At 46.8% G+C, this 25,324-nt stretch overlaps 1 protein-coding gene across 2 annotated transcripts; it reads right to left on the bottom strand.

The window, feature by feature from the left end:
• Positions 1 to 102: 102 nt before the first annotated feature.
• LOC307245529 (caveolae-associated protein 1-like) lies at positions 103 to 22,834 on the bottom strand. Of its 2 annotated transcripts, XM_080021158.1 has the most exons (3): positions 22,508 to 22,834; positions 21,850 to 22,409; positions 103 to 3,111 (listed from the first exon to the last, which is right to left on the bottom strand). In XM_080021158.1, exons 2-3 carry the CDS (start codon positions 22,381 to 22,383, stop codon positions 2,242 to 2,244), a joined length of 1,404 nt encoding a protein of 467 aa, XP_079877284.1. In that variant the 5' UTR covers positions 22,384 to 22,409; positions 22,508 to 22,834; the 3' UTR covers positions 103 to 2,241. The 2 variants fall into 2 exon arrangements, with proteins under 2 accessions (XP_079877284.1, XP_079877283.1); XM_080021157.1 differs by having other exon boundaries at positions 21,850 to 22,834.
• Positions 22,835 to 25,324: the final 2,490 nt, after the last annotated feature.

Here is a 25,324-nt window from a genome sequence, read left to right as displayed (position 1 = left end):
TATGTGTGTGCAGAAAGATTGGGATTATCTTAAGGGTTACTGTTCTTATGGATGAAAAAAAACATAATTGACCAAGTTCTTCATTCAAGAAAGAGACAACGATTGTGAACCAGCTTTTATTAAACATTAGTGGTTAGGCAGTGAGACAATGTTCATAATTCAGTTAGCATCGTGTGATGAAGCAAATAAAAATTGGGAATTTATTACATTTTGTCGAGAGCTTCGGTGCAATTCTTGCTGATTGATAAGCAGCCACATGGCATCATTAAGACATATTAAGCGTCAAAACTAGAACACTGAGGCAAACCTCAACGTTATACTACAAATGCTATTATTTTTTTCAAAGCAGCAGATTTACTCTATATTGTAAAAGCTTTTTATTGCATAATTTGGTGCAGACGTTGTTGGCCTAGATTTACCTCTGGTCACCAGGAGATGGCAAATCATAATGCTGAATAAAAGCGGGGTGTGTTATGATCCGTAATGGCAGAGATTCACATTATATACAAAAAAAAGAATTTAACAGGAATGGGATTGATATGCGAGCTGGAAATGACAGGACGTCACAGACACATTTCACTTTGGCAAAAGTTATGGAAAATATGTTCCACTACATTGGATTGATATTGAGCTTGCGCATCAAAAGCAAACAGTTAGGTATTAGTTTAGCAATGAAAAATAGTTTGCGAATTTGTGAACGTTTTACTGCGTTGGTGAAATAATAATTTAGAAAAGGGACTTCGTAACACTTTCAGAATAGTTCTGGAGGTGCAGTGATACAATGTCTCTAGGGGTCAGTATTATACCATAGGAACAAGAAAGCACTCTGTTCTCCCACAACAATAATAATGTTGGAGTTGGGTAATTTACCAACTAGTACAATGCACACAAAAGCCAAACATGTTTAACATGTTGGTGGGGTAATGTTGGCCACAATCAAAATTGGTCAGATTATCAGGTAAAGTAGATTCTCATCTTGGTTTGATCAAGCATAACTTCAATAACAGATCATAGCGTTTTCTCAATAAGGCCCTCATATAATGTAAAACAAACAAAAAAAAAAAATCATGATCGCAGGAGAGTGTGTAAGTCTGTGTAAAACGCAATGGGCTTCAACACATGAGAGTCAGCGGACCTTTTTCTTAACATGTTTTGTTCAACGGTAGACCACACAGACCTTCATTTGTATGGACGCGTGCTGTTTCACTGTAAGAGAATGTCGCATGAAATTCTAAAACATTGCCAAACGCGTTTCCGGAGACATCTATCACATTCTATCAATGACCAAAATTGGATGGCACGAGCCAAACATAACATACTTGATCCCAAGCAAAATCATACACAAACATCACGGAATTACAGTGTTGAGCTCATTGACTCGCTGGAATCACAATAACACTTTACAGAATGAGGAAAACTGAGCAGAATAAGGAAGCAGACGAGTAACACTAACGTATCGTCGACCTGGAAAAGTTGAAGAAACAGCAATTGAAAAATATTTGCGTGTGTATAGAGACAGAAGAAGAGACAGAAGATATCTTCAGAATACATGAAAACGGATGGGCATTAATGTGGATATCTGACTGCCATGTCAAAAAAAATATGATTCACCATTCGTTGGGAGAGCGGAAACCAAATACATGTATCTGTTTCATGTGGATCAGATTTAAAATGCGATTGACATAAGATAAGCAGTTTAAGAGAAATAACTATTCTGGGATGTCTTGAGTGATTTGTTTTCCATTGGTTTCTGTTGTCTGAGTTCCTTAAAAATGGGGAAATCGCCATATCCCCTCATGTGAATATTTGTTTGTGTCAGCTCTGATATTTTGCCTATATCTACCCCTTGTCCCTCACATCCCCCTAAATCTCAGGTTTTTACTGCGTGAGGTTGTTTTTTTTCTCACACGAATCTAGAGATGCTCTTGTCATGATTATCTGTGCCTAAACCCCCCAAAGGACTGTAAAAAGAAAAGACCCCACTACACTTCTTTTGTCAATCTGGGAGGGCAGGTTGTCATTAACACGATGGTACTCATTACTCATGTCTAGCTATCAGCTTTGAGGTTTATGCATATATAGCCTTTGATTCTTTCCTATGATTGTTTCAGTTTTACAAAATGACCTCAGGTTTTGGTCTTGAGAACTTGGTTGTGGTCTGGACTAACCTCTTACACTACCACCGCCTCTTCCCCTCCCTTCCCTCTCTACCTGGCCCCCATTTTTGTTGTCGTTACTTCCCTAGTCACTGTCCCTGTCGCGCTCGTCGTCCTCCATTAGGGCCTCCCGGCTGTCTTCCTCCTCCTCTTCGTCCGCGTCATCCTGGTCCTCCTCCACCTCGCCTCCTCCATTCATCAGCTCCATCTCCAACTCCACGCCGCCCTCCTCCACGCCCACATCCTGAAAAGCATCTGCGTCTTGGGACACCTCCACCATCTCTGTGCCCTGGACCACCTCCACCGCCCCCCCGCGGAACTTCTTGACGTGGAAAGTGAAGGGGTGCACTTTGTACATGGCCGACTTGGACCGGGCGTAGACGGTGTGTTCCGGGGTGAAAGCCTTCTTTACTTTCTCACGGGACGCCTGCATCTTCTGCTTGCGCTCGGGGTTGACGGCCATGCGTGTCCCCAGCTTGCCCATCTTCTTCTCAATGTTGTGGCGCGTCTTCTCCAGATTCTGTTTGGTCTTCTCGATATTCTGCTTGGTCTTCTGCTTGGTCTTCTCCAGGTTGTCCTTGGTCTTCTGCTTGGTCTTCTCCAGGTTGTCCTTGGTCTTCTGCTTGGTCTTCTCCAGGTTGTCCTTGGTCTTTGCGCGCGTCTTCTCCATCTTCTCCTTGGAGAAGACCGTCTTCAGGGTCTGCACGCGCTGGAGGCTGCTGCGCTTGATGCGTTCCGCGCGGGACTCCTCGATGGTCTCCTCGATCTCCAGCTCCTCCTCGTCCGAGGAGAGGTCCACGTGGGGCTTGTCCACCTTCTCGCCTTCCCCCTCCTCTCCGGCCTCCTCCATGACTTCCTTCAGCTCCAGCACACTGCCCCCTCTGCTCCCCGCCACCGAATCAGAGACCTTCATTGATTTTGAGATGGAGAGTTTCGAGGGGACCTTCACTTCATCCTGTAGGACAACGAGTGAGAAAGGTTGTTTGAGTTTGCTCAGAGAGGCGGGTCAGAAGTTCCTCAAACTGGGGTCAAGGTCAGAATGAACATATCCTTCTATCAAACGTCATAAAACATACAGATGTCACAGGAATGTTAAAGATGCTCTTCATGTTATATCACGGATAAACTCAAGATTACCATGTAGAAAATGTTGCAAATCATAAACAAAACAGTTGTGTCAGGCCTAATTACAGGTAGGTGTCGGCGATACCGTTTTTCAAAAGTCTTCGTAGGTCTAGGTTTGAGGTATTCCTACTTCTCTTGAGCAAATCCTTTTTCAAGGACTTAACACTATGACTCCACTTCACGTCAAAACGAATATCTCACATTTTGTTCCATTACACATATCTGTTAACACTTGCACACTGTTAACAATTGTAACATCTTTATTTTTTTTCAATTTTTCTAAATTGGATGATGTGCAAAAAAAAAAAAGAAAAGAAGTATTCCCATGCACATCCACGCCTGCATAACTTGTAAAACTGCCCCGGGGGTGTTTGTAGTGTTTGGTTTATCTCGTTGTCTACTTCTTTATGTCGTGTTTGGCAGTGTTTGGAAACAAGTATCACTATTATTCCCTTTGTTAATCTGAGAAGAGTGTGTCACAAGCACTCTGTCCAAAAGGAGTGCTTGTGATCATAAATTGCCTGCCTTGCGATTTTGCGACGACACGCCTTAATTCTGAGATCCAGCTCTGGGAAACGGACAAACCCGCGCTACCCACCGCACACCCCGCCTCCCACTTCCATATTTCCTTTCCTCTATCTCCAAACCGTTACATTTTCCGCTGTCGTGTCTCCCTCTGGCATGTGAAAAATGAATGCAAATGAACCTTGACTTTCCTAGTGGATTCCACCGTGTGTGCTCACGTACAGTAATCAGCGCGCACCTCTGTTTTGACCGGCCTGTAATGACCCTATTGTCTGGGATCCCTGATGACGGTGAGTCATGTTCCTCTCCTCCACCGGCACAGACGTGCACCATTATGTTCATTTTGCACTCAAAAACACTCACAAATACTACACAAACACCCAGCTTTTTGCGGTCGTACTGTACAATGCACCCCTTCACGAACATTACTTGCAATAAAAACGCAAAAAATACCACACTTGTGTGAATACAAACATATGCATAAACACACACATATCCCCTCCGGTCCCTTTTCAACCAAGTTCTCTGGCCTCTGTGTGTGTTTATCTGCAGGCCGGTGGATGCTCTCTCCACCTCTCTTCAGCCAACGATATTGTTTTATGTTGGCAGCCAACGACGGTAAAAGACCATTATAGCATTATGGCATTTAATCTCCCTTTCAGTGACTTCCTCCTGTAATTTGTGCTCCTTGATCCCAAAGAACCTCGGAGTTGCCGCTGCATGGGGCGGTTTACACGACTGTTTGGTGTTGTTGACTGCTGCAACGTGGCATCCTGTTTGCGATTACAAAAAAAACCTTTTGTTGTGTTCTACCCGTAAAATACTGGATTGGTCAGGACTGACATGGCACACAGCATTTAGGGACTTCCACTTTATTACATTTAGTGAAATCGACTTCAATTATGATAGGCACACTTAAATTGTTGCTTGGTTTACTTGTTGGAGCGTCACGGTACACGAGACCCTTTGGTAAACCACCTTTGGTAAAGTTATGGCATGTCCCGCCTCCCTTAAATGGCGTAGAATCCCACCAAATAAAATCGCAGTCCAGACGCCCAGGGTAGCGTGTGTCTGTGTTACGAGCCCCCCCGGCAACACCTTTTGCATTTTCCTTCTTATTGTAAGTTATCAAACGCTATTCTCTTCAGCTTGATGCCGGAGCAGTTTGTCGGAGGAAGTCGCGCATCGCGGAAATGTGCCGCGCTCGGATTGGTCCGTCGCCGCGTCGATCGCTTCACAACTGTTAAAACCACACAGCAAAACCAGACGCACCGTGACGGAACATTCCTGAACGCCCTGATGTTCGACAGTGTTGTTCTCTATTCATCTGTTCCTTTTGTTTCTTTTCTTTCCATTTTTTTTTCAGGGCCCTTCCCTTTTCATCTCTCTCTCTCTCTCTCTCTTACTCTCTCTCTCTCTCTCTCTCTCTCCCTCTCTCTCCTCCTCGCTCGTTCCAGCCGATGAAGCTGACCCCTTCGTTTCTACTTTTCGTGTGTGTGTGTGTGTTTGTGTGTGTGTGTGTGTGTGTGTGTGTGTGTGTGTGTGTGTGTGTGTGTGTGTGTGTGAGTGCACTCCATTCACATCAGAGATGCCTCGCAGTTTGCACCAGCACCTTGTTCATGGATGGAAATGGGGTGGGGAGGGGGGGTGGGGCGTGGAGGAGGAGGGTCGTCTTCCTCTTTCCATCACAGCAAAGCTGCTCACATGGGGGCACACGTCCGATTAGGGCTCCGGCAGGTCTGCGTATGGAGGGGGGAGGGTTGTAATTCGCAGGATCGCCATTGTGTCCCTGTTCCAGCCCGGCCAGAAGCACTCCCCCCCCACCACCACCCCCCATCCCATAACTTCCCGGTGTCCTTTCGGCAGAAAAGAACACCGCACGAGAGACATCAACAAAATAACAGGAGGGGGACGGGCGAGGAGAATGCGTGGACGAAGGAGGTCAAATGTGTAATAGGCCGAGTGGGACGCCGCCTCAGAGACATTGGAAAAGCCATCTCTCGGTGGAGGAAGAGATGATAGCATCAAAGCATTGTCCGGAGGAGTGGGGGGGGGGCGGTGCGGGGGTCCCTCGCTATTGTGTTCAGCCGCGGCGTGGCCTTATGTGTGATATCTGGGGTAAACTTGACCTTGGACGAGGGAGCGCGGTTCCCTTTTTTTTCTTTTTTCTTTTTCCTGGACAGCTGCGTGGACAGTCGGAGGAAAAGCTGGAGGGGGGAAAAAAAAAGCCTGGCTGGCTGTTCAGCTCATTATGTCTTGTTTCCATCCGAAGCGCTGCGTTCTTTTTCTTTTCTTTTTTTTATTTTTTATTTTTTTCGTCTCAACCCTATTGACCCCTTTAGGGGAGAAAACATCCCTCCTCGTCCCGACACGGGGGTCCTTCTCACCGGGCGTCTCCCTAGGAACCTGTCGGTACTCACCCCACTGGGGGATCGCGGTGGATCAAACCTGGACCCGTTTACGGAGACGTTTAGCAGGGAACTCCTCCCGATCCGTTGCTTAAAGACATGGGAAGGTCAAAGGTTAATATGCTTCCATGGGACTGGGGGTTCCACTGTCGGGCGGGGCCGGGGGGAGCAGAGGGTTCGTCTTGCGTGCACACGCAAGGCCAGGTTTGTATGTGCGTCCTAAACAACATGGAAAAGCATGTAGCAGGAAGAACAGGCATTTACCTAAGCGTGTTGACTTCCTGACCCCTCCTAATTTAATGGGACATTGTTCTGCCGCACCAATGGCAGGAAGGTACACTCAGAGCCATGGAAAATATGGGATTGAGGTATGCAATGGTTGTGTGTGTGTGCGCGCGTGTGTGCGCGCGCCTGCTCGCGTCTGTGTGCGCGTGCGTCTATGAATGCATCTGTATCTGGTTGTCGGTGCACTAGAGGGAATATTGCATTTTGCCACAGCACCTGCAAAACTTGCAAAACCATTTTCATATTTTATTTGCAATTATACCATCAATTTCAAAACCGGAAGACCCTGAGAGGTTGTTGCAAAAAATTGCGACTTACAGTGAGTGTCATTAAGCAACTGCAGTAGTTTCTCCGTTATGTCCCATTTCAAAATGGGCATATGCTCTGTATCTGTTCTGTGTCAACTGTGTGTGTGTGTGTGTGTGTGTGTGTGTGTGTGTGTCAGCCCTAGCATCTTGGCGGTGGAAAAGTAGGAACGCAGCGGCGGTCAGAGGAACCGTGCTCACACACTCACATGCAAACACTCTCTAACTCCTCCGTTGTCCATAGCAACCTAACCGCAGATAAACCACTCGACCTCCATCTCTCCCATTTTCCCTTCCGTTCTTTATTACATCTGTGAGTTCTCACCCGGTGCATGTCCACACAAGCCACTTACTCACGCCTCCTCCTCCTCCCAGTCATCAAGTTTGTTCCAACTCTCTCCCCTCTTCGTTGTAATTCTGTCACTTTTCGTTGCGACCCTGTTTGCCCTTCGCTTTATCTCTCTTCCCGCCGTTCTCTTCTCTCCCCGACCCTCCACTTGTGATCTTGTCCGGGGGGTCGATGTACCTGGGTGGACCCTTTATATCGCTGCCTTGTGGGTTTCCCGTGCCATGACTGGCATGAAAGAAGCGTTAGTCATGGAGAGAGTGGTTCGCTGCCACTGACTCATGAGTGGAAAAGCGATTCCTTTGAAAAATGTTTACAGCCCTCTCTCTCTCTTTCGCTCTCTCTCTCTCTCTCTCTCTCTCTCTCTCGCTCTCGGTTTCTCTCTCTCTCCCTCCCAGTCTCTGCACCCAAGCTAAGAGCCACACCACCTACATTGAGTATTATCTTTCCCAGTGAAATTACAGCTCAGATGCCTGGACTCCGACACAGATACAAACAACACATAGTGAATGCACTTATACAACATTTTGCTGTCATCCAGCCTCGGCTTAACGGCACTCCGAGTGGTTTCAGATTCCCAAGTGAAATTAGGAACCACTGTGGGCAAAAGTGGTAGCGTTTTCCGGAATGAAGACTGTATCTCCTATGAGCTCCATAACCTTCCGTCACCAAGAGCCGCCTTGCGTGCAAAAGGGGAAAAATGAGAGATGGCTGTTGTTCAGAGCTAGCGCCTGTACAACAGCTGTTTGGCAAAGGTATAGCATTTGCGATCCATGAAATTTGGGTATATCATATCATGTAGTATCAAATCCAGTGAGGAATATGATGTGGTAACCATTCGGAATGTTTGGAACCATCGCATATATTTAATCGATCTCCGATGGTCACACTTTCTTACTCTGGTAATATGGAGGGATAAAATAAACATTTCTACTGGTGTTTTGGATACTGTGCTCTGTGTCTAGGGGCTCCTGGTCTGGGATGCACAGTAGGATGGGCAGATTTTTTTTTAAATTGAATTGCCCATGGGGTGAATGTGACCCTGAGATGGAGTGAAGTTCTAGTCACCTAGTAGTCAGCATAGTCAGTTTCAGTTCCCCCGACGAGGAAAATGGATGGATGGATAGATGGATGGATGGATGGATGGATGGATGGATGAATAAATAAATGCATAAATGCATGTTGCGTAAACAAGAAACCGCCAGCTACACACAAAATTAAAATCATTTCCATACTGTAATTACAGATCTGTTCTTCTATTTTGCCTCGAACCAGGGTGGAGCATGTTTGTCGCAGATGCGGGTGTTAAATTGTGCCAGGCGTCCACGCCCCCCCACCCCCACGCCCCCGCTTGAGACGGTCATGCTGTTGTTGTGGATATTCGGTCATGTTGGTGTTTGTGTTTGTGTTTGTGTTTCTACGCACGCACGTGTGTTTCTCATCTGCTGATATCAGCTGCCTGATGCCCTGTGCTGTCAGCACAAAGCACGAAGCTTTCTGTCTCTCTGTCCTGATGAGTTTGCATAATTAACCACCTCTCAATGCACACACACACACACACACACACACGCACGCACGCACACGCACACGCACACGCACACACACACACACACACACACACACACACACACACACACACACAACACGCACACACGCACACACGCACACACGCACACACGCACACAGACAGACACCCTTTATGTTTACTGTATTGTCCAGCACAGTAGATATAAAATGGATCGATGTGCATGTGTGGGACCTGAGAGTTTCTTAACCTAGAAGGACGATCGACACGTTTGTTGATTTATGATTTAAAATACAATGAATGAAGAAACTGGGTCCATTAGGTTTTAAAGATACTAAATAATGAACTTTGGTTTATTCCTTCTCCCAAAATATCGATATGGTGTTTCCACATTTCTGGCCGTTTTAGTTGACAGACGATACCATATCTCTGATTTTTCAAGGATTCCAACCCATAGATGAGTTTGTCAAGTTGGACAGATCTAGTTCAAACTTGAAAATAGTCAGATACATATCAATAAAACATCCTCTCTACCCAGTGGGACTACACTGCTGGTTTCCTCCTATCCACCTGGCAATGGACTGTGAATGGACAACAACATTACATAGACATAACATTACATATACTGTACACACACGCACACTAATTCCTGTCTCTATTAGTGAAAGTCGACACTCCTTACAAACCACAAACAAATAAGTAAATACATAAATGAATCAAAAGTTTCACAGTTATCTGCAGAGTAATAGCAGGGCATGTCTGAATGGAGCTAATTACTGTAATGTTTCCAAACCAGAGGAAAAAGCTACTTCACTGACAAACAGTCATCTGTCAGAGAGAGACCGTGAGCGCCTGAGGCTGTGTGTGTGTGTGTGTGTGTGTGTGTGTGTGTGTGTGTGTGTGTGTGCGTGCGCACGAAACCACCTATCTGCACTTGTGTAGGTTTGTGCACGCAAAATTATGTGGCTATTTTTTGGTCTGCACTTGAGTATGTGTACAGTATATGTGTGCGTGATCTTGTGTGCATTTTCGCACCAACATATATATCTGAGGTTGTGTGTGTGTGTGTGTGTGTGTGTGTGTGTGTGTGTGTGTGTGTGTGTGTGTGTGTGTGTGTGTGTGTGCGCGCGGAAGCACTCCGTGGATGCTTTCCACCCTCAGCCCACACTGAAACCACTCATCAGCCATGTGTACGGCTCTTTCACATCTGTCTCTACTTGCTAGAACCACAGAGAGAGCGAGAGAGGGAGAGAGAGGGAGAGAGAGAGAGAGAGAGAGAGAGAGAGAGAGAGAGAGAGATACATAAATATGGGATGGAGAGAAAGAGTGGGAGAAAGAGCGAAGGAGTGGAACAGCGGAGTGAAAGAGAGAGGATCCCCGCTTCAACACTCCCCTCTCTGTTTCTGTTTTCCTGTTTTAGCCAAGAACTCCCCGACTGCTCCGACTGTGGAAAAGCCGACCGTCTGTCTGTTGGTGTGTGTGTGTGTGTGTGCCTGTGTGTGTGTGTGTGTGCGTGCGTGTGTGTATGTGTGCGTGTGTATGTGTGTGTGTGTGTGTGTGTGTGTACACATGAGACTCAAACGTATACTCACATCGACCACCGAGTGCACACATGCGCACACGTACGGCAAAATTTGGTCATACACTCAGCGAGGGGATTTTCCAGTGATTCCAGAGGAAGACAGGGAATCCTCATGATATAACTGCTGATGTCAATCGTGCTGTGGGTGGGGCTTAAAACAGCCTAAATGTGGACTCCCTCTTTATGGGTTCTGTGGGTTCTGTGGAGCTTTGCCGTCTCCAAAGTGAGCACCGATGTTACACGCGCAAGAAGCTTGTTGGGAAAAAATATTAACTTGACTTGCCATGAGCATCAGTATCAGCCATGACGTGGCACGGTTAGACTGTTGACCAGTCAGTCGGTGTACTGGGTAGTACATTGTGTCAGGAAATGTCGCTGCCAAACGGGAAGTGATGCCGGTTAGATATGACAAATATCAGGAAGTCAGGTACTGTGTTAGAGACTGAGTTATGCTGCTAGTATAAAGCAAAAACCATTACGGGTCCATTGAAAGCCTGGAAGGCAGCTTTCAGAACACTGATAGTTATCGGTGGCACGATTGTCCAATGGAATTAGTTGAAAGAGTTGTTACGGGCACAATCACATACTGTCTTTTACAAACAAAATACCGTCCATCCTTTTCCGGAAGTCATAGAGCAATCTGATTCAGTCCGAGACCCCCTCCCCTATTTAAAACTGCAATACTTTTTTCCCGTGTATTTATTTGTGGCCGGCAGTCGCTCTTTTTGGCAATTGGTTCCGTTTTCATGGTAGAGAGAGCGAAGATTTTAGGGCGTAAAATACATTATAGAACACATAGTCAGATATAGTCACAATTGGTATTTGAACCTGAAGGCTCATTTGGAACCAGCATTTGACTGTTAGGGAAACATATGCCCCAAATCATCCAAGGCTTTTGGGCGGACACACACACACACACGCACGCACGCATGCACACACGCACACACACACACACACACACTGTCTGCAAAAGACTCCTTTTATGTTCAATAATTTCTGCCTGAAAATAAAAATATTCCACTCTCAAGTATTAATTACACTGTAAGTCCCTCAGCCAAGCCCTGGTTTCAGAAGCCAGAGGCGGTGTCGTGCCATCGACCCCCAGTTCATGACCTGAACTGGGGCTCAAATTCCATACTGAGCTACCTGACCCAACAGGCCAATCACTGTTGAAGGAGCTGAAAAAAACTGAGCCTTTATGTAGTCAATTCAAACTGCCATATATGCATACAAAAAAAAAAAAAAAAAAAAAAGAGTATTCCAACAAAAATAAAACCTCAGATCTGGGAAAGTCAGATTTTGGCCCACCCAGGTTCCAGGGGTCCATTGTGGGATGTGTAGGCAGGCACTGCTGTAGCCAGACAAGGGAAAGAGTGTGTGTGAGTGTGTGTGTGTGTGTGTGCGTGCGTGCGTGGGTGTGTGTGTGTGTTCCAGTACATCTATCAGTATGTATGTGTGTGTGTTTGTGTGTGTGTGTGTGTGCGTGCGTGCGTGCATGCGTGGGTGTGTGTGTGTGTGTGTTCCAGTACATCTATCAGTATGTGTGTGTCTGTGTGTGTGTGTGTGTGTGTGTGTGTGTGTGTGTGTGTGTGTGTTTTTCACAGACTGTTCTCATGTAAGCGCCATGGGAAAAAGTGTGGTGGTCACACACAGTATTAAACTCTAGGGAGAGAGAATTCCCTTTATACTCCCCTCCCCTGTAATTGTTTTTTTGGACCCAGAAAGAGAAGGAGAGGGGGGGGGGGGGGTGATGAGCGAGAGGGGGGGGGTGAGAGAGAAGAGAGAGAGTGCGCGTGCAAGAGAGAGAGAGAGAGAGAGAGAGAGAGAGAGAGAGAGAGAAATTAGAGGTTTTAGTTCGCAAAAATAATGGGAAGGCATGCTGAAGTTCCCTGGGGGAGAGAAAGACAGACAGAGTTGTTGTACAAAACAGCGCTTGAGCACAAGATCTTTCCCTCTGTGCATTCCGTCTCTCTTTTGTCTTTCGCAATGACGCCCCAAGTGCACGTAAGTCATCACATGCATTCATTCAAATTCCCCAATACTCCATATTGACCTTGATCGAGGTGATAACCAAACCTGCAATTTAAGGGTTAACAGGAGGTGACATACAGTTACACTTCACATCACTAATAGGCACAAGTAATGAGGTCATGTGTCCATTTAAGGTCCTCGGTCATATAGGTGAAAAAAAAAATCTGTTTCGCACTATTGCCAGCAGGACTCTTTTGGGAGGAGCCGTGCAGTTATGAGCCATTTCCTTTCCCTAATCGAAATCGGTTGCCCCACATTCGTACATAAGTGCAGAAAAAAAAAAAATAACACTGATCCTTTGTTTCCAGCGCTTCATAGCTTTGCCGACTGCATTGTTCGGGATCACTCTCACTCAGTCAAATGTATTACTGTTAAAAGGACACATATGTGAATCTGGCACAAACAGGGACCCTTTAACTGGTTTCCTGGGCTACAGACACGTCTATATTAGGCAACCTAACCCAAGCTCAGAGCTGTTTTCACACACTCACACAGACACATACACACACAGACACAGACACACACACACACACACACACACACACACACATGCGCACGCACACACACACACACACACACACACACACACACACACACTTCCAACTGTCATTGCAAGACACAGCTTGCCATTGTAGACAATCACTCAGGGTTGTTTTTCCGACATCGTTTTTTCTAGGGGTGCAAACAGACATGGTTGAAATATACACATGTACAGTATACACACACACACACACACACAAACACACAAACACACACACACACACACAATTTTCTGCAACGAGTAAAATGAGAACCGTTGTTATTAATATTTCCTTTCGAATGCGATGACATCCACATGGATACAATGACTGTTCCGTTGCAGATCCGTTCACGAGAATAACTCTCATCTCGCAATTTCAGAGCATTCCAACAATAACTGTGCAAATAAAAAAAATGACACTGCCTGTTGTGCCGCGTTCCCACTCCCCTTTACCCCCTTCTGTAAAGTTCAACCCAGCGCTCCCAAAAAGAGGTTCCATTATCATGGGACAAAGTAGGCAGTGCTTGACAGCTGAGTCTCCCTCTTGCCTTGGCCCTCTCCGGCTCTATGTACAGTTCAGCACGCTTGGCTAACAGCGAGTTGGCCAGCGGTGAAGCGACAGCAGCCGTTGCCATGGCGACCCCTTGTTGCTCTTTCCAATAACAATGGCGGAGGTTGGTGTTTACAGAGAGATTTATGGGGCGGCGACAGAAGGGTCTTCTTCCTTTTTGCTGCCGTCCCCGTCTTTCCCCGGACAACAGCGTTTCTTTTCTTCCCCCTTTCCTTTTCATGCCACCGGAGCGCAGAGAGACTGAGAGCACTTCTGTCGAATGGGCAGCCTTGAAAGCAGTGTCACCCAGAAAGTGTACATTTATCAGGGCATTTCGACCTCAGTTATATTGACACCTCAGAACGGTGACCTATGGCTGTCACTACCAGAAAAGACAACCTACCTATGAACGGAAAAACCTTTATGTAACTTTTACTTTTATGCCATTTTTACCTAATTCCCCGACTCTGATGACTTTCTAAGCTCTCTACTGTATAACCTCCATGGAAGCACAAACTATAAACTTTACTCTATAAAGTTTGATGAAGTGACCATGGCGTTCAGCAAGTAAAAACTACCCAGGCTTTCATAAAAGCTTCCTCTGTTTGCGGAGAATAATGCAATTAGCCACATCCCGAGTGGATTCAAATCTGGAATCATATGATGAGGCGGATCATATGATGAGACAAAGTCATTACTTATTACAGGGGCCTTTTGACCATGAGTCATCAAATGCGGGGAAAACTCCGAATCAGAAGAAGAAAAAAAACCACCTCCCGTTCACTGAATAGATGTGTCACAGTGGTTGAAGTACTGTGAGCAGCATCATTGCAGGTTTTGAAAGAAAGCAGAGTTCATACAGTATGAGACGAGAAAACGCACGACAGTCGTCAGAAATGATCACCCAACGATAAAGGAAGGAATCTCTGTCTGTATGTCCTTCGATTATCTCGACAACCAATCTACTCCACAATTGTACAATCTACTTCACACTCGGGGGGGCGTATCGCTGGGGACCCAAGGACCCGAATCGATTTGGACACGCGAAACGTGTAATATTAATAAACTTTGAATAAACAAGGGTGCAGCAGCAGGGCGGGGCTTGGCGAACAGTGTGTGGCGGGCGTTCACGTAACTATCCCAATATGTAGAGAAAGTGTATTTCCCAAAGTGTATGACTTGAATCAGGTAATAAACTGAATACCTAGTCCCGTGCGAAACAGTGTACTTCCCCCGGGGGTTGTTTTTCACCGCGAGTTGCCACGACTTTCACTGGAGCGACCCGTGCACGCGGCTGGTTCAAGTCAGAGCGGGAAGTTGTTTGAGCGAACAGGCACGTTTTCAATGGGCACAGCACTAGTAGTTTAAAGTACATGGTTTTTATTGTACTCTTTGAATATATTTTAAATAACAGTTATACCATGTTTATTTTAAACAACTTCTTGCAACGGTACACCCAGCCTAACGTTGCCTACCGCAGGTTGCCAGTAGGAAGGGACACAACCTCCTGTTTCTAGTCTCTTATGTTAGCCCAGATGAACTGTAGCTAAAACAGCTGATGAGTGTAAAAAAACAAACATAAAAAGCTTTTAAAATGCACAATTTGCTCGCTTTACTTAGTTTTTTCTTGTATAACATACGAAGGCTGCCCGGCAACTGTCAGTTTCCTATTTTCGAAAAGTAGGTTTATCATGTTTATAATGGCTTAAAAGCATGCCCCATTGGCCTGAACTAAAGCTTTGAAAAACAGCAAACCTATCCTTTGATGACATTATTGCGGCAAAAAAATAATAATTAAAATAGAGAGGCGAAAGGGCCAAACGTGTGATAAAACTGGATCAAACGACAAACTTCCAAAGCATCCAAATGTTGGATGGTCAACTCTAGACGCCCGAAGCAGTTGATCAAGCCCGGGCTCGGGAGGCAGGCTCAAACCAAACAGGAACGCTATCTCCAAAAAGCCCCTTCCTTCTCACAATCAAACAAGTATGTGATAGATGCTATTTTTAGATCCCCCCCCCGCCCCCGCCCTTCCACCCCATCTCTTTATTCCCTCTTCGTATCCCTCCCGTTTCATCACCATCTGCCGCCCCGGCTTTTTCTTATTCCCCCCCTCCCAGTTCTCCTTCCTTCTCCTTCTACTTCTCTTTCTCCGTTTTGCCTTTTTCCATTACCCTTTGGGGCCGAGAGGAGCGGAGCGTGAGTCGTCTCTGGGCCCCGGCTGCCTTTCCTCCCCTCGTCCTCCCGCTCCCCTCCTCCCCGTTTTGTCAGCGGGCCCTCAAACGAACCGATGATGTCATGTCGACAACCCGGGCACACACGCTACCCATACAGTACCTACCGTGCCTCAGCCCAAAAAAAAAAAAAAAAAAAAGCCCAACAAAAACAAAAAAAGAAAAAGCCATTCTCCCCCGAAGTAACGATTGTACACATCCTGGCTTGTAAACCGAGCTGGGAGAACATTCTTGCTCGCGTTCCCATATAAGGACCTGGATAGACCTGTGCGAGGAGAACCGAGCCTCAGGATTTTTTAATGTAAAACATTATGGAGACCTTGATGGTTCCCAGGCCGTTGGCAAAACGAAGTGCTTGATCTTTTTTTTTTTTTTTTTTTTTTTTTACCTATCTGGTTTAAATATTTTCGGGGCAGAACGTTCTGTCCGTGGGAGAGGAAAACACCTCATTCCCTTGTTCGTCGCTCTTTTGGATAGATTTCTGATGATACTTAAACAAGACAGCTACTGTCAACAGATTTCTCAAGTAAGCTGTGTGTGTGTGTGTGTGTGTTTGTGTGTGTTTGTGTGTGTGTGTGTGTGTGTGTGTGTGTGTGTGTGTGTGTGTGTGTGTGTGTGTGTGTGTGTGCGTGCGTGCGTGCAAGTAACAGGTGTTTTGATTGGTAGTGTCGGAAAGCAAACGCTGAAGAACGGCATGATGTTCCCTGACAGATGTTTTGAGGCAATCCTTTCCAGATTCCATGGTCATGATGCCTCTGATGGATGAGCAGTGGGCGATCCATGAATCAGGGGTGGCAGGAAGAGTTTGGATGATACTTGTGGAGCCGAGCGAAATAAAATACAGACACGCATTTAAAGGTGCAGTGTGGAGAATTTACGGAACAGACTTGGCATAAGTATGTTTTAATTCGTGCATAATCCCAATCCGTTACCTTACAATGAGCTTTTTTTATCTACATTTGGAGCGGGTACGCTTCACGGAGGCCGCCATGTTGCACCGCCATGTTTCTTCTACAGTATCCCAGGACGCACAAGCACAACACTGGCTCTAGAGAGGGCAGCAGCCGCCCTCACTTCCACGGAGGCCGCCATGTTGCACCGCCAATTCAGTTGGTTGCGATCTGCGACGTCACCGCTAGATGCCACTAAATTCTACACACTGCACCTTTAAGGCCTTCAGCTCATGCTGTAATTGCCAGGGGGGCTCTGAGCTAAACTTTTCTGTATCAGCTCAAGGGGATTGGGAAAAAAACAAAACTTGCCACACTAGTTGTATGCAACGCATTATCAAGGTTGTGCCTTTGGCGCTGACGTGGGCCATAGGATGTGAACAGATTTTTGATTTGATGTGATGCGATGTGTTGTCTTGTGAGTGGTCCACTCCAGAGCCCAAAGGACAAAAATCCTCACCCAACCTTTTTCTCAAGTTTCTGCCTGGGCCCTCGGTGCAAATAGCTCAAGATAATTGTTACTTCAACCCCTGGGCATAACTGAATGAAGGATATGTAACATAAAATGCATATTTGAAGGTCTATTCGTGGAAAAACATGCAAACGGGAGTTGCGTAGGAGTAGTAGGATGGGATGGAGATGGGAGGGGAGGATGAGAATTTATTTATCCAGGTGGGAAGAGAAGCTGGGGACTAATGGGTTGAAGGATCTGGGCAGTTCCCGTGAAGGAGAATAGAGGGAGGAGAGGGGAGGAGAGGAGAGGTCAGTGAAGACCAAGAGAGATGCCTGTGCAGTGAATCAGCTGTCCAAATATGGCCTCTGCTCTTCGGTTCTGAACACACCCATTCGCTCCACTGCAAATGGGCAAAGATAAAGATGTTTCTCTCTCTCTCTCTCTCTCTCTCTCTCTCTCTCTCTCTCTCTCTCTCTCTCTCTCTCTCTCTCTCGCTCTCTCTCTCGCTCTCTCTTTGCCAGACTCCTCATGTTTATCGTAATCTCTCATGCTCTCTCTCCCTTGCACTCCTTTGCGGTCTCTGGTTACATCTCTCTCCCTTTGGCACTCTCTCACCAGTATCTCTGATACCTTCCTGTGGCTCAACGACACCTCTCCTTTGCCTTATGATCTTACTCCATCTCTCGCTCTCTCTCTCTCTCCATCTCTCTCTCTCTCTCTCTCTTTATCTCCCTCCCACGCGCATACACACCCTCTGCCACGGAGTTGTGACATTCCAGGATTGATCCACTGTAAGATCAGTAAGCCCTCGGTCTGGCTGCAGCTCTACTCACTTTTGAAATAAGGCAACATATGTACTCAGCTGTCAAGAAACACAGATAGACAGTCCACAGATAGAAGGGACTAAAGCTCGGGCTCAGCGGACTTGTTTAGGCACACACTCGCACGCACGCACATGCGCAGACACACACACACACACACGCACACACACACACACACACACACACACACACACACACACACACACACACACCCACTCCCAGAGGAGGGCAGCTGCTCGTACTAACAGGGAGATAGGGGGCTGTCATTTTCAACTGGCGTGTTGATAGAGATCACACAGATGAGGTTCCATCTCATCATCTCCAGCTTAGCATGCCGATGGCTTTTTATCAAATCATTCGCATTAGTCCAGCTTTAGTCACTGCTGAGCCGTAGAATGGCGCCCTGGCGGTTTTGGGACCACACTTGTAGAAGAAGAGGCCCGTGAGCTGGGGGGGGCGGGGCGGCGACTGGCAGGTCAACAGACGTTAATAAAGAGAAGATAAACACCCTGCGCTTCACTACAAAGTGCTCAAGCAGTGTCCTCTCCCTGGTCTAGCTACCTCTTTTCAACCGTAAACACGCGGGTGTTTTACTGTCAGCGGAGGGCCGGGTAGGGCTTCTCTTTTTCTTAAGCGCACAGGACTCGGACTGAATGAGCTCATCGGGAGCCTCTGAATCATACCTTAGTTCCTACACCTCACATTGGCTGCTCCTGACATCCGAGAAGCACAGTGGAAAGCAAAGTGAGGTTAGAGTCTGCTGTAACGTGGGCTGTATGAGTCTCTACACCCACTTGAGGAATGAAAGATAACTCTCGTTCTCCTCCACTGAGTCACTTTCACCTCGGTATTTCACACACAGCGCCTCCCTTGTTCTATCGCCCTGTGTTAAAGAAAAGTCAGCAACACATTTCGTGTGTTTCCATTCTCGGGACGCAGGGAAATTAATGATCCTAGACATAGCTTTCACTCTGCTGTGGTGCTGATCATAGACAGCTGTGGATAATGTTTAGTAAAAAATGGAATAGAATGTCTTTGGTGCTGTTGGGGTGACCTTGGCTGCACCGAGGCTGAAGGTGCTTCTCACTGGCTGGCACCAAATTACCAGCGTTGTCCAGTTACGCCCTTCCACTAATAGTGTTTCTGTTGGGGCGGGGTAGCACATCATAGTAGTCCTATAACATTTGCGGGGCTCTTCACCAAATCTCCCAGGATCCACCGCCAGACCCTGAAACATGCCTATTCATTAGGCTTAGTTAAAGGTACAACAAATGCCCCTCGCCCCTAGACCCGTCAATCTCCGCCCAATCCCCGCCCCATGAGCTCCACCCCTTATATCCCTGAACTGGTTTCATTGTAGTTTGCATAAACATGGATGAACGTACGGCTACCAAGCGAGGCGCCATTAAATGTGCATATTTTCTCAAGCATGAGAAATGCCCTCGATCCCGGAACTCAAACCCGTGAATCCGACGAAACGCGGCAAACTCCCCCTGACCAGCATCCATTTTACAGCCACATTCTAAAGTGTGTACCACGTAGCTTCCCTGAGTTGTTTATGCAGGACAGCCCTGGTGAGGAACAAGCCTCACATACTAATGAATCTTCACTGAGGGAGAATATTTATGTGTTAACACACAGTTCTAAGAAACGAAAACACAGAGAAACGGTTCACGAGGTTGTGTCAGTGAAGACTTAGGCTGCATAGTGGTACAGTATTTATCAAAGGAGTTTGGCCACATAAGGCAACGGAGAAGTACACAGAAAATGTGAAAACAGCAACATAAATTGTGGTTGGCTTTGGTTAATGATGTTAAACACTCTGTCATACTCGGCAACCATAAACAAAGGCAATGTTTTGGGTTGGCAAGAGAACCAGAGATAGGCATTTTTCGGTGCAGGGGAGGGGCTTCTCTTGCCGCTGGGCAGAGGCTGTTGATTAAGGCCAGCTAAATTTCAACTTGTTTTGATTTTCATCTGTGTGCATGGGGAGTCGGCGGTAGGAGGAAACTTACAGTCCTCAGCTCCCCGATTAAATCAGCTTCTAATTAAAGTATGGATTTACGACCTTTTCAGATTGAGAAATAATCCTATCATCATTTTCCATCGAACGAGACGACTTGCTCGAGAGAAACGATTCGAACAGAGAGCTTTGCATGCTCTGGAGACTCATCTGCACATCATTATGTGCAAAGTGTGCTCCTGTGCCAGGAAAAGAAAGCCAGGTGTGTTACGTGCGCGCATATTTGTGTCATATTCAGCGAGTCTGAGTTACATAAAAACCCCCGGTTTTTGACAGCCACCCAACACGTAGGAGACGAGGGGAGGAAAGCGAGGGAGGGAAATAGTGAGAGAAATGGCAGAGACGGGGCTGTCCGTGCCATGGTGTCTGAGTCAAGGGTGGAAACTCTGAATCTTCTCGAGCCACTGTGCAAAAAGCCAACAAGCTATTACGTGGCCGAGCAAACTAAAAAAAGAACCCGAGCGCGGGTCTCCCCTAACCGCTCTAAAGAGAAAAAAAAAAACACACGAGGCTATCTTTTCAAATAAGATACCTTTTCTCTTCCATCAAACCCCTTTTTGCCCGTCTCTGCTTCAAACCGGACCTTAAACCGGACCGTCTGTGGTATTTTTCCACGTTTGTTTTCTGTTCTTATTATATGTTCATTTCGTTTTTTTGAACTTTCCGAAGGAATTCCGCACTATTTAGGCGCAGGAAGCGAGCAAGTTCCACACGCACAGGCTCGTTTGCCTTATTTCAAAACTTGTCCTCGAAGGAAGGACCAGGAATCAAAGACATTATATTCTGAGATGGAGGTGCGGGTGGGGTTAATATGGCCCAGAGCGTGGAACAGCATCTTCCCCTTTGAAGACATAGAACAATACCAGACTAAAATGAGAGCCTAGAAGCCATAACATTAGATTAATCATTGTGTGCTTATGATGATGATGATGACAGTGGGTGTGTGACAAGCACTGTACTAAGTAAAGAAAGAAATGTCCAATGGAGAATGAAATGGAGACTTTCTTCTCAAGTCTGTCTGTGGATGTCCTACACATGGTACATCCACATCCTGAGGGCGGGGGGGATTACGTTTGATTCACCGGTGATGAGAGGCAAAGAGAGTATGCAGCCTGGCATTTGGCATTTGGCACTTGGGCACTTTTCAGCAGTGAGTTCAAGTGAAGCCCTCACCACGCCCTTAAAATCCACAGCTTACGATCTTGCACCTCGGGAAAAACATTACGCTGCTGTTTTTTGAATTGTCCCTGTCAAACATTTTGGGGAAATAAATGAGAAGGTGACAGGTCTTCTAATCCTGGTCACAAACCCATGAACCCCCCTCCGCCCCTCCAAAAACCCTCACTAACCCAGAACAACCACCATAGAAACAAAATAAAACCTGATTATTTTCACAGTGGTTTGCTACTGTATCCTGCCACACCCATCTCTGCGCCTCTGTGTCAGGTGTTACCCTACTGGCGCGCACACATAAACAGACAGACGCACAGACAGACAGACGGCATTGCAATACAGACATAAATTAATTTATACATCACATATTCAAATACATCTGTAAGCATATACACATAGACATCCACTCACCTTAGAACACCCTCTCCAATTATATTTGCACACAAACGCTCACACACACACACACACACACATAAATATAGGTATAGGTGGTTTATAGAGTCATCTAGAAAATACTTAAAACAGCATTATAACAATTTTAAATCATGAGAATAAATCACGAGAAATTGTAACATTTTATAACACCGTTAAAGCCTTTTTATGCTGACACTCAATTATGATGACAAAATTATGAGATTAATTATCAGATTATGAGGACACTAAATGTGATTAAGATTAAGATTTCTTTATTGTCATTTCTCAGCATGTCATATTATTGCTGGTGGGTATGCAGATGTGTCCTTTTAAACCATATATGCACACGCACACGCACACACACACACACACACACACACACACACACACACACACACACACACACACACACACTGTCTCACCTGGTAGATCATGACTTTGAAGTTGCGCCTCTTGAGCAGCTCGGCCTCGTTGTTCTCCAGTTTCCTGATCTGGCCGCCTTGCTTCTCCAGGTTGGCTCGCACCGTCTTCACGTTGACGCTCACCTTGCGGACCTTCTCCATCATCTTGTTGACGCTGTTGGACGTGGTGCTGTGACTCTTGGCCAGTTTGGTGAGCTCACCCTGGATGCTGGTCACCGAGCGCTCCATCTCCTGCTGCCTGGCCTCTAGGCCGTTCTGGGTCTGCTGGATCTGGTCCACCGCCCCGATGATCTTGTCCAGCAGGGTCAGCACCATCACGCCGTTGACCTGCGGGTCGAGCTTGAGGGCCTCATCGTTGTCAGGGATGTTGTCGGCGGCGCCCCCTTCAATGCCGAGGGCCGACTGCTCTTTCCTGGCCGCCCCGTCGTCCTCGTCGTCGGAGGGCGGCAGGTTGATCTCGTCGTCTGAGATCTCGGTGAGGGTCTGTGGCTCAAGCTGGGCGCTCGAGGTGCCCACCGCTTCCATGGCTGCCATCTCAAACTCGAGGATTTCAAACTCGACTGTGGGCCGATGAAAAAAACTGAAACTTAGTCAACACTTTGTCTCCTCCTGTCTGCTGTTTTTCTCAATTTTTTTCTTACTTTCTTACTGTCCTCACCTGCTTCTCCCTCTGGTGTTCTGCAGTTCTCTGGTCTTCCGTAACTTTTTCCCCTGCTTCTTTTTTGACTCACTTGTCTTTTTCAGGGATACACATGCACTCTCTCAGTCTCGTTCCCTCTCTTCTCTCTCTCTCTCTCTCTCTCTCTCTCTCTCTCTCTCTCTCTCTCTCTCTCCTTCCAAACCCTGGACAGGGGCCAGTGTGCAGGGGAAGCAGAGCGGTGCTGGACGTTTACCACATGAGCGCTGGGATGTGAATGCCACACCAGGCAGAGAAACCCTCCAGTCAAGCTACACCCGGCAGCGTTTTTCCTCTTCAGCCCCCAACACCCTCCTCCACCACACACACACACACACATGCGCACATACACACACATACACCAACACACACACACGCACACACACACACACACACACACACACACACACACACACACACACACACACACACACATAACCCCACACACACACATACACACCCACTGGCCCTCCTCCGTCAACACCCCTCCGCCCCTGTCCCCTCCCTTCACCACACCCACAGTTTGATGAGACCCCACCCATAAATGGGAAATCCAGCCCTCCCTCCCCTGCATCCCGGTTACCCCTACCTCCCTCCCCAGCTCATCAGCGTGGTTGAAATAGTTAGAGCCGAGCTGCGGAGAGCTCCCTGTATACAAGCTCAGGCACAGCCAAGGGAGGAATGTCAGGGCAGGATCTGTTCGTTTTTTTCCACTCCGCTCCTTTTTAACCCCTTCCTGCAGAACACCTGAGGGAGAGAGAGAGCCGATCCGAGTGGGTTCCCGACAGTGGCCTACCCTGAAATTCGAAAGAGGATTTCCAGTGGCGGCGCAGTGGCCGTACAAGTTTAAGGTCAAAACGTCACGCGTGTACCCACATTTAGATTCCCATGTTTTGAAGTGGTGCAAATACCTTTTTTGAGACATATTCTGTTTCTGTCCTACTTTTTCGTGCGACGCAACTTTATCACAGCACTATTCATAGCACTACCATCTGCACTCCTCCATGTGATGTCTCAAGAAATATATTTTTACCAAATATCTTACATAATAACCCCTTTTATATTTCGGCACTAATTTGCAAACATTCTGCAATTGATGATCTTGTGAAAAGGCCCACTTCCCATATTCCTGTCTGCACACTTAATAGTATATTTATGACTGGAAGTTGTCATTTTTTCTGTTTTGTCATTTTTTTCCAATGCCCCCGCCCTCTACAACTTGATTCATATTTACATTTATAATTTAGCAGTATTGCCTTTCTGAAAGGGCAAAGATCACCAATAGTGACCAAAAGAATGAACAAAAAGGACTTGACAAAACAACACAATAAATAGAATAGGGGTTCCAAAACAAAACAACAAAACTTAGTGGTGCGTGTGACATGAAAACTAAAATAGCTTGACTGTTAATAATGGCTATAATGTGTGTGTGTGCGTCAGAGAGAGAGAGGAGGATAATTGTCCCTTAGGGACAATCTGCTTGATTTTTAAACCATTAAAATACCACTGGAGAATAATTGTTCTGAATGGGTTTTTTTTGTTTGTTTTTTTAATCACAGCACCTTTCTCTTCACACTTTGTGCCGAAAAGAACCAGTTAAGAATAGAGAGGACACATGCCAACGCACAAAGGCCCGCTGGTTATGAAAAGCACATGGCACACTAGAACGAGGGGAAGGTTTTCCCCTCGTTCTAGCGCTGTTTCTTTATGGAACTCTCTCTGGCAGTAATTTATGTACATTATGGGAGTTCCACGCTTCCAAAATTGCTCACTGGCAGAGGTCCACATGTCCCGGTTTAAACCCTTGCACCATGTGGAACTGTGAAGGAGTCGTAAACCCACTGAAACTGTTTGTAAGAGGAAAAATCCTAGAGGATCTTGTTAGGACTGACTCAACACTTGGCCGGTTGTTTGAGCTTCCACTCCATATGGTCGAACAATCCCCCCCCCCCCCGCCCCCCGCCCGCCCCAACCAATTCCCTTCGTTTATTTCTATTTTTATCACAATCTCCTTGGTTTCAACGGCCGGGGCTAGTGATTGGCATCCCCTTTTATTTTCGTGAGACGCCGCTGTTCTATGTGTGTTCGAACCCTGGGGTGAATGGCTGCTTTTGATAAACAAACTGAAGCCATGAGACGCGGTGCGCCCCTGGTGGCGGCTTCCGGAACTACTTGAAATGCCAGCCAACCGAGGAGCCGCGGGCCAAACTACAAATGCGTAATATATTTCAATGAATGCTCCCACCAAGCCTTCCGTGTAAGTTCACCAGGGCCCCTTCACGTCAATATCTCTGCCAAATATAACTGATCAGATATTGCGTCGTATTTGATGACGCGCGACGGGGGCGCGGTCAAGCCCGGGGATGAGTTGATTGACATGGAGGCGCGTCAGCAAGCGGCACCGGCGGGTGGGGTGGGGTGGGGAAGCGGAGGCAATTGTATTTTATTTTTCAAAGGCGGGGGGCTGTCCGGAGACGGTCCCCGTCCTGGGAGCTGGGAGAGTGCCGGAACACCGTGATCCACCTATCCCAACCCCGTGCCACTGGCTTTATAAAAAGCGGCGGCGTATCGATACGCACAAATTGGACGCAACCAAAAATGTGTATTCACGGCTTGCCAACGGGAGTCGATGAGGAGAGAAACAGCAAGCATGTCACTACATTTCAGAACAATTATGACGCATCGACGTATCGTGATCACGATAGTGGGGCTTTACAATGCCGCCACCCTCCACCCGCCCCCCTCCACCCTCCACCCGCTGCGTCGCGGTGCTCGCTCGCTCAGCATCCCCGCGGGCCA

This window comes from Zeus faber, assembly GCF_960531495.2.
Source record: "Zeus faber genome assembly, chromosome: 20".
NCBI lineage: Eukaryota > Metazoa > Chordata > Actinopteri > Zeiformes > Zeidae > Zeus > Zeus faber.
Note: the sequence above shows the minus strand (reverse complement) of the source record. Positions and strands in the feature narration are given on the sequence as shown.

Coding starts and splice junctions, on each gene's coding strand:
- LOC307245529 (XM_080021157.1), bottom strand. CDS start 22,383: ATGGCAGCCATGGAAGCGGTGGGCACCTCGAGCGCCCAGCTTGAGCCA. Junction 3,112..21,849: donor TCAAAGTCATGATCTACCAG/GTGAGACAGTGT, acceptor GTTGTCCTACAG/GATGAAGTGAAGGTCCCCTC.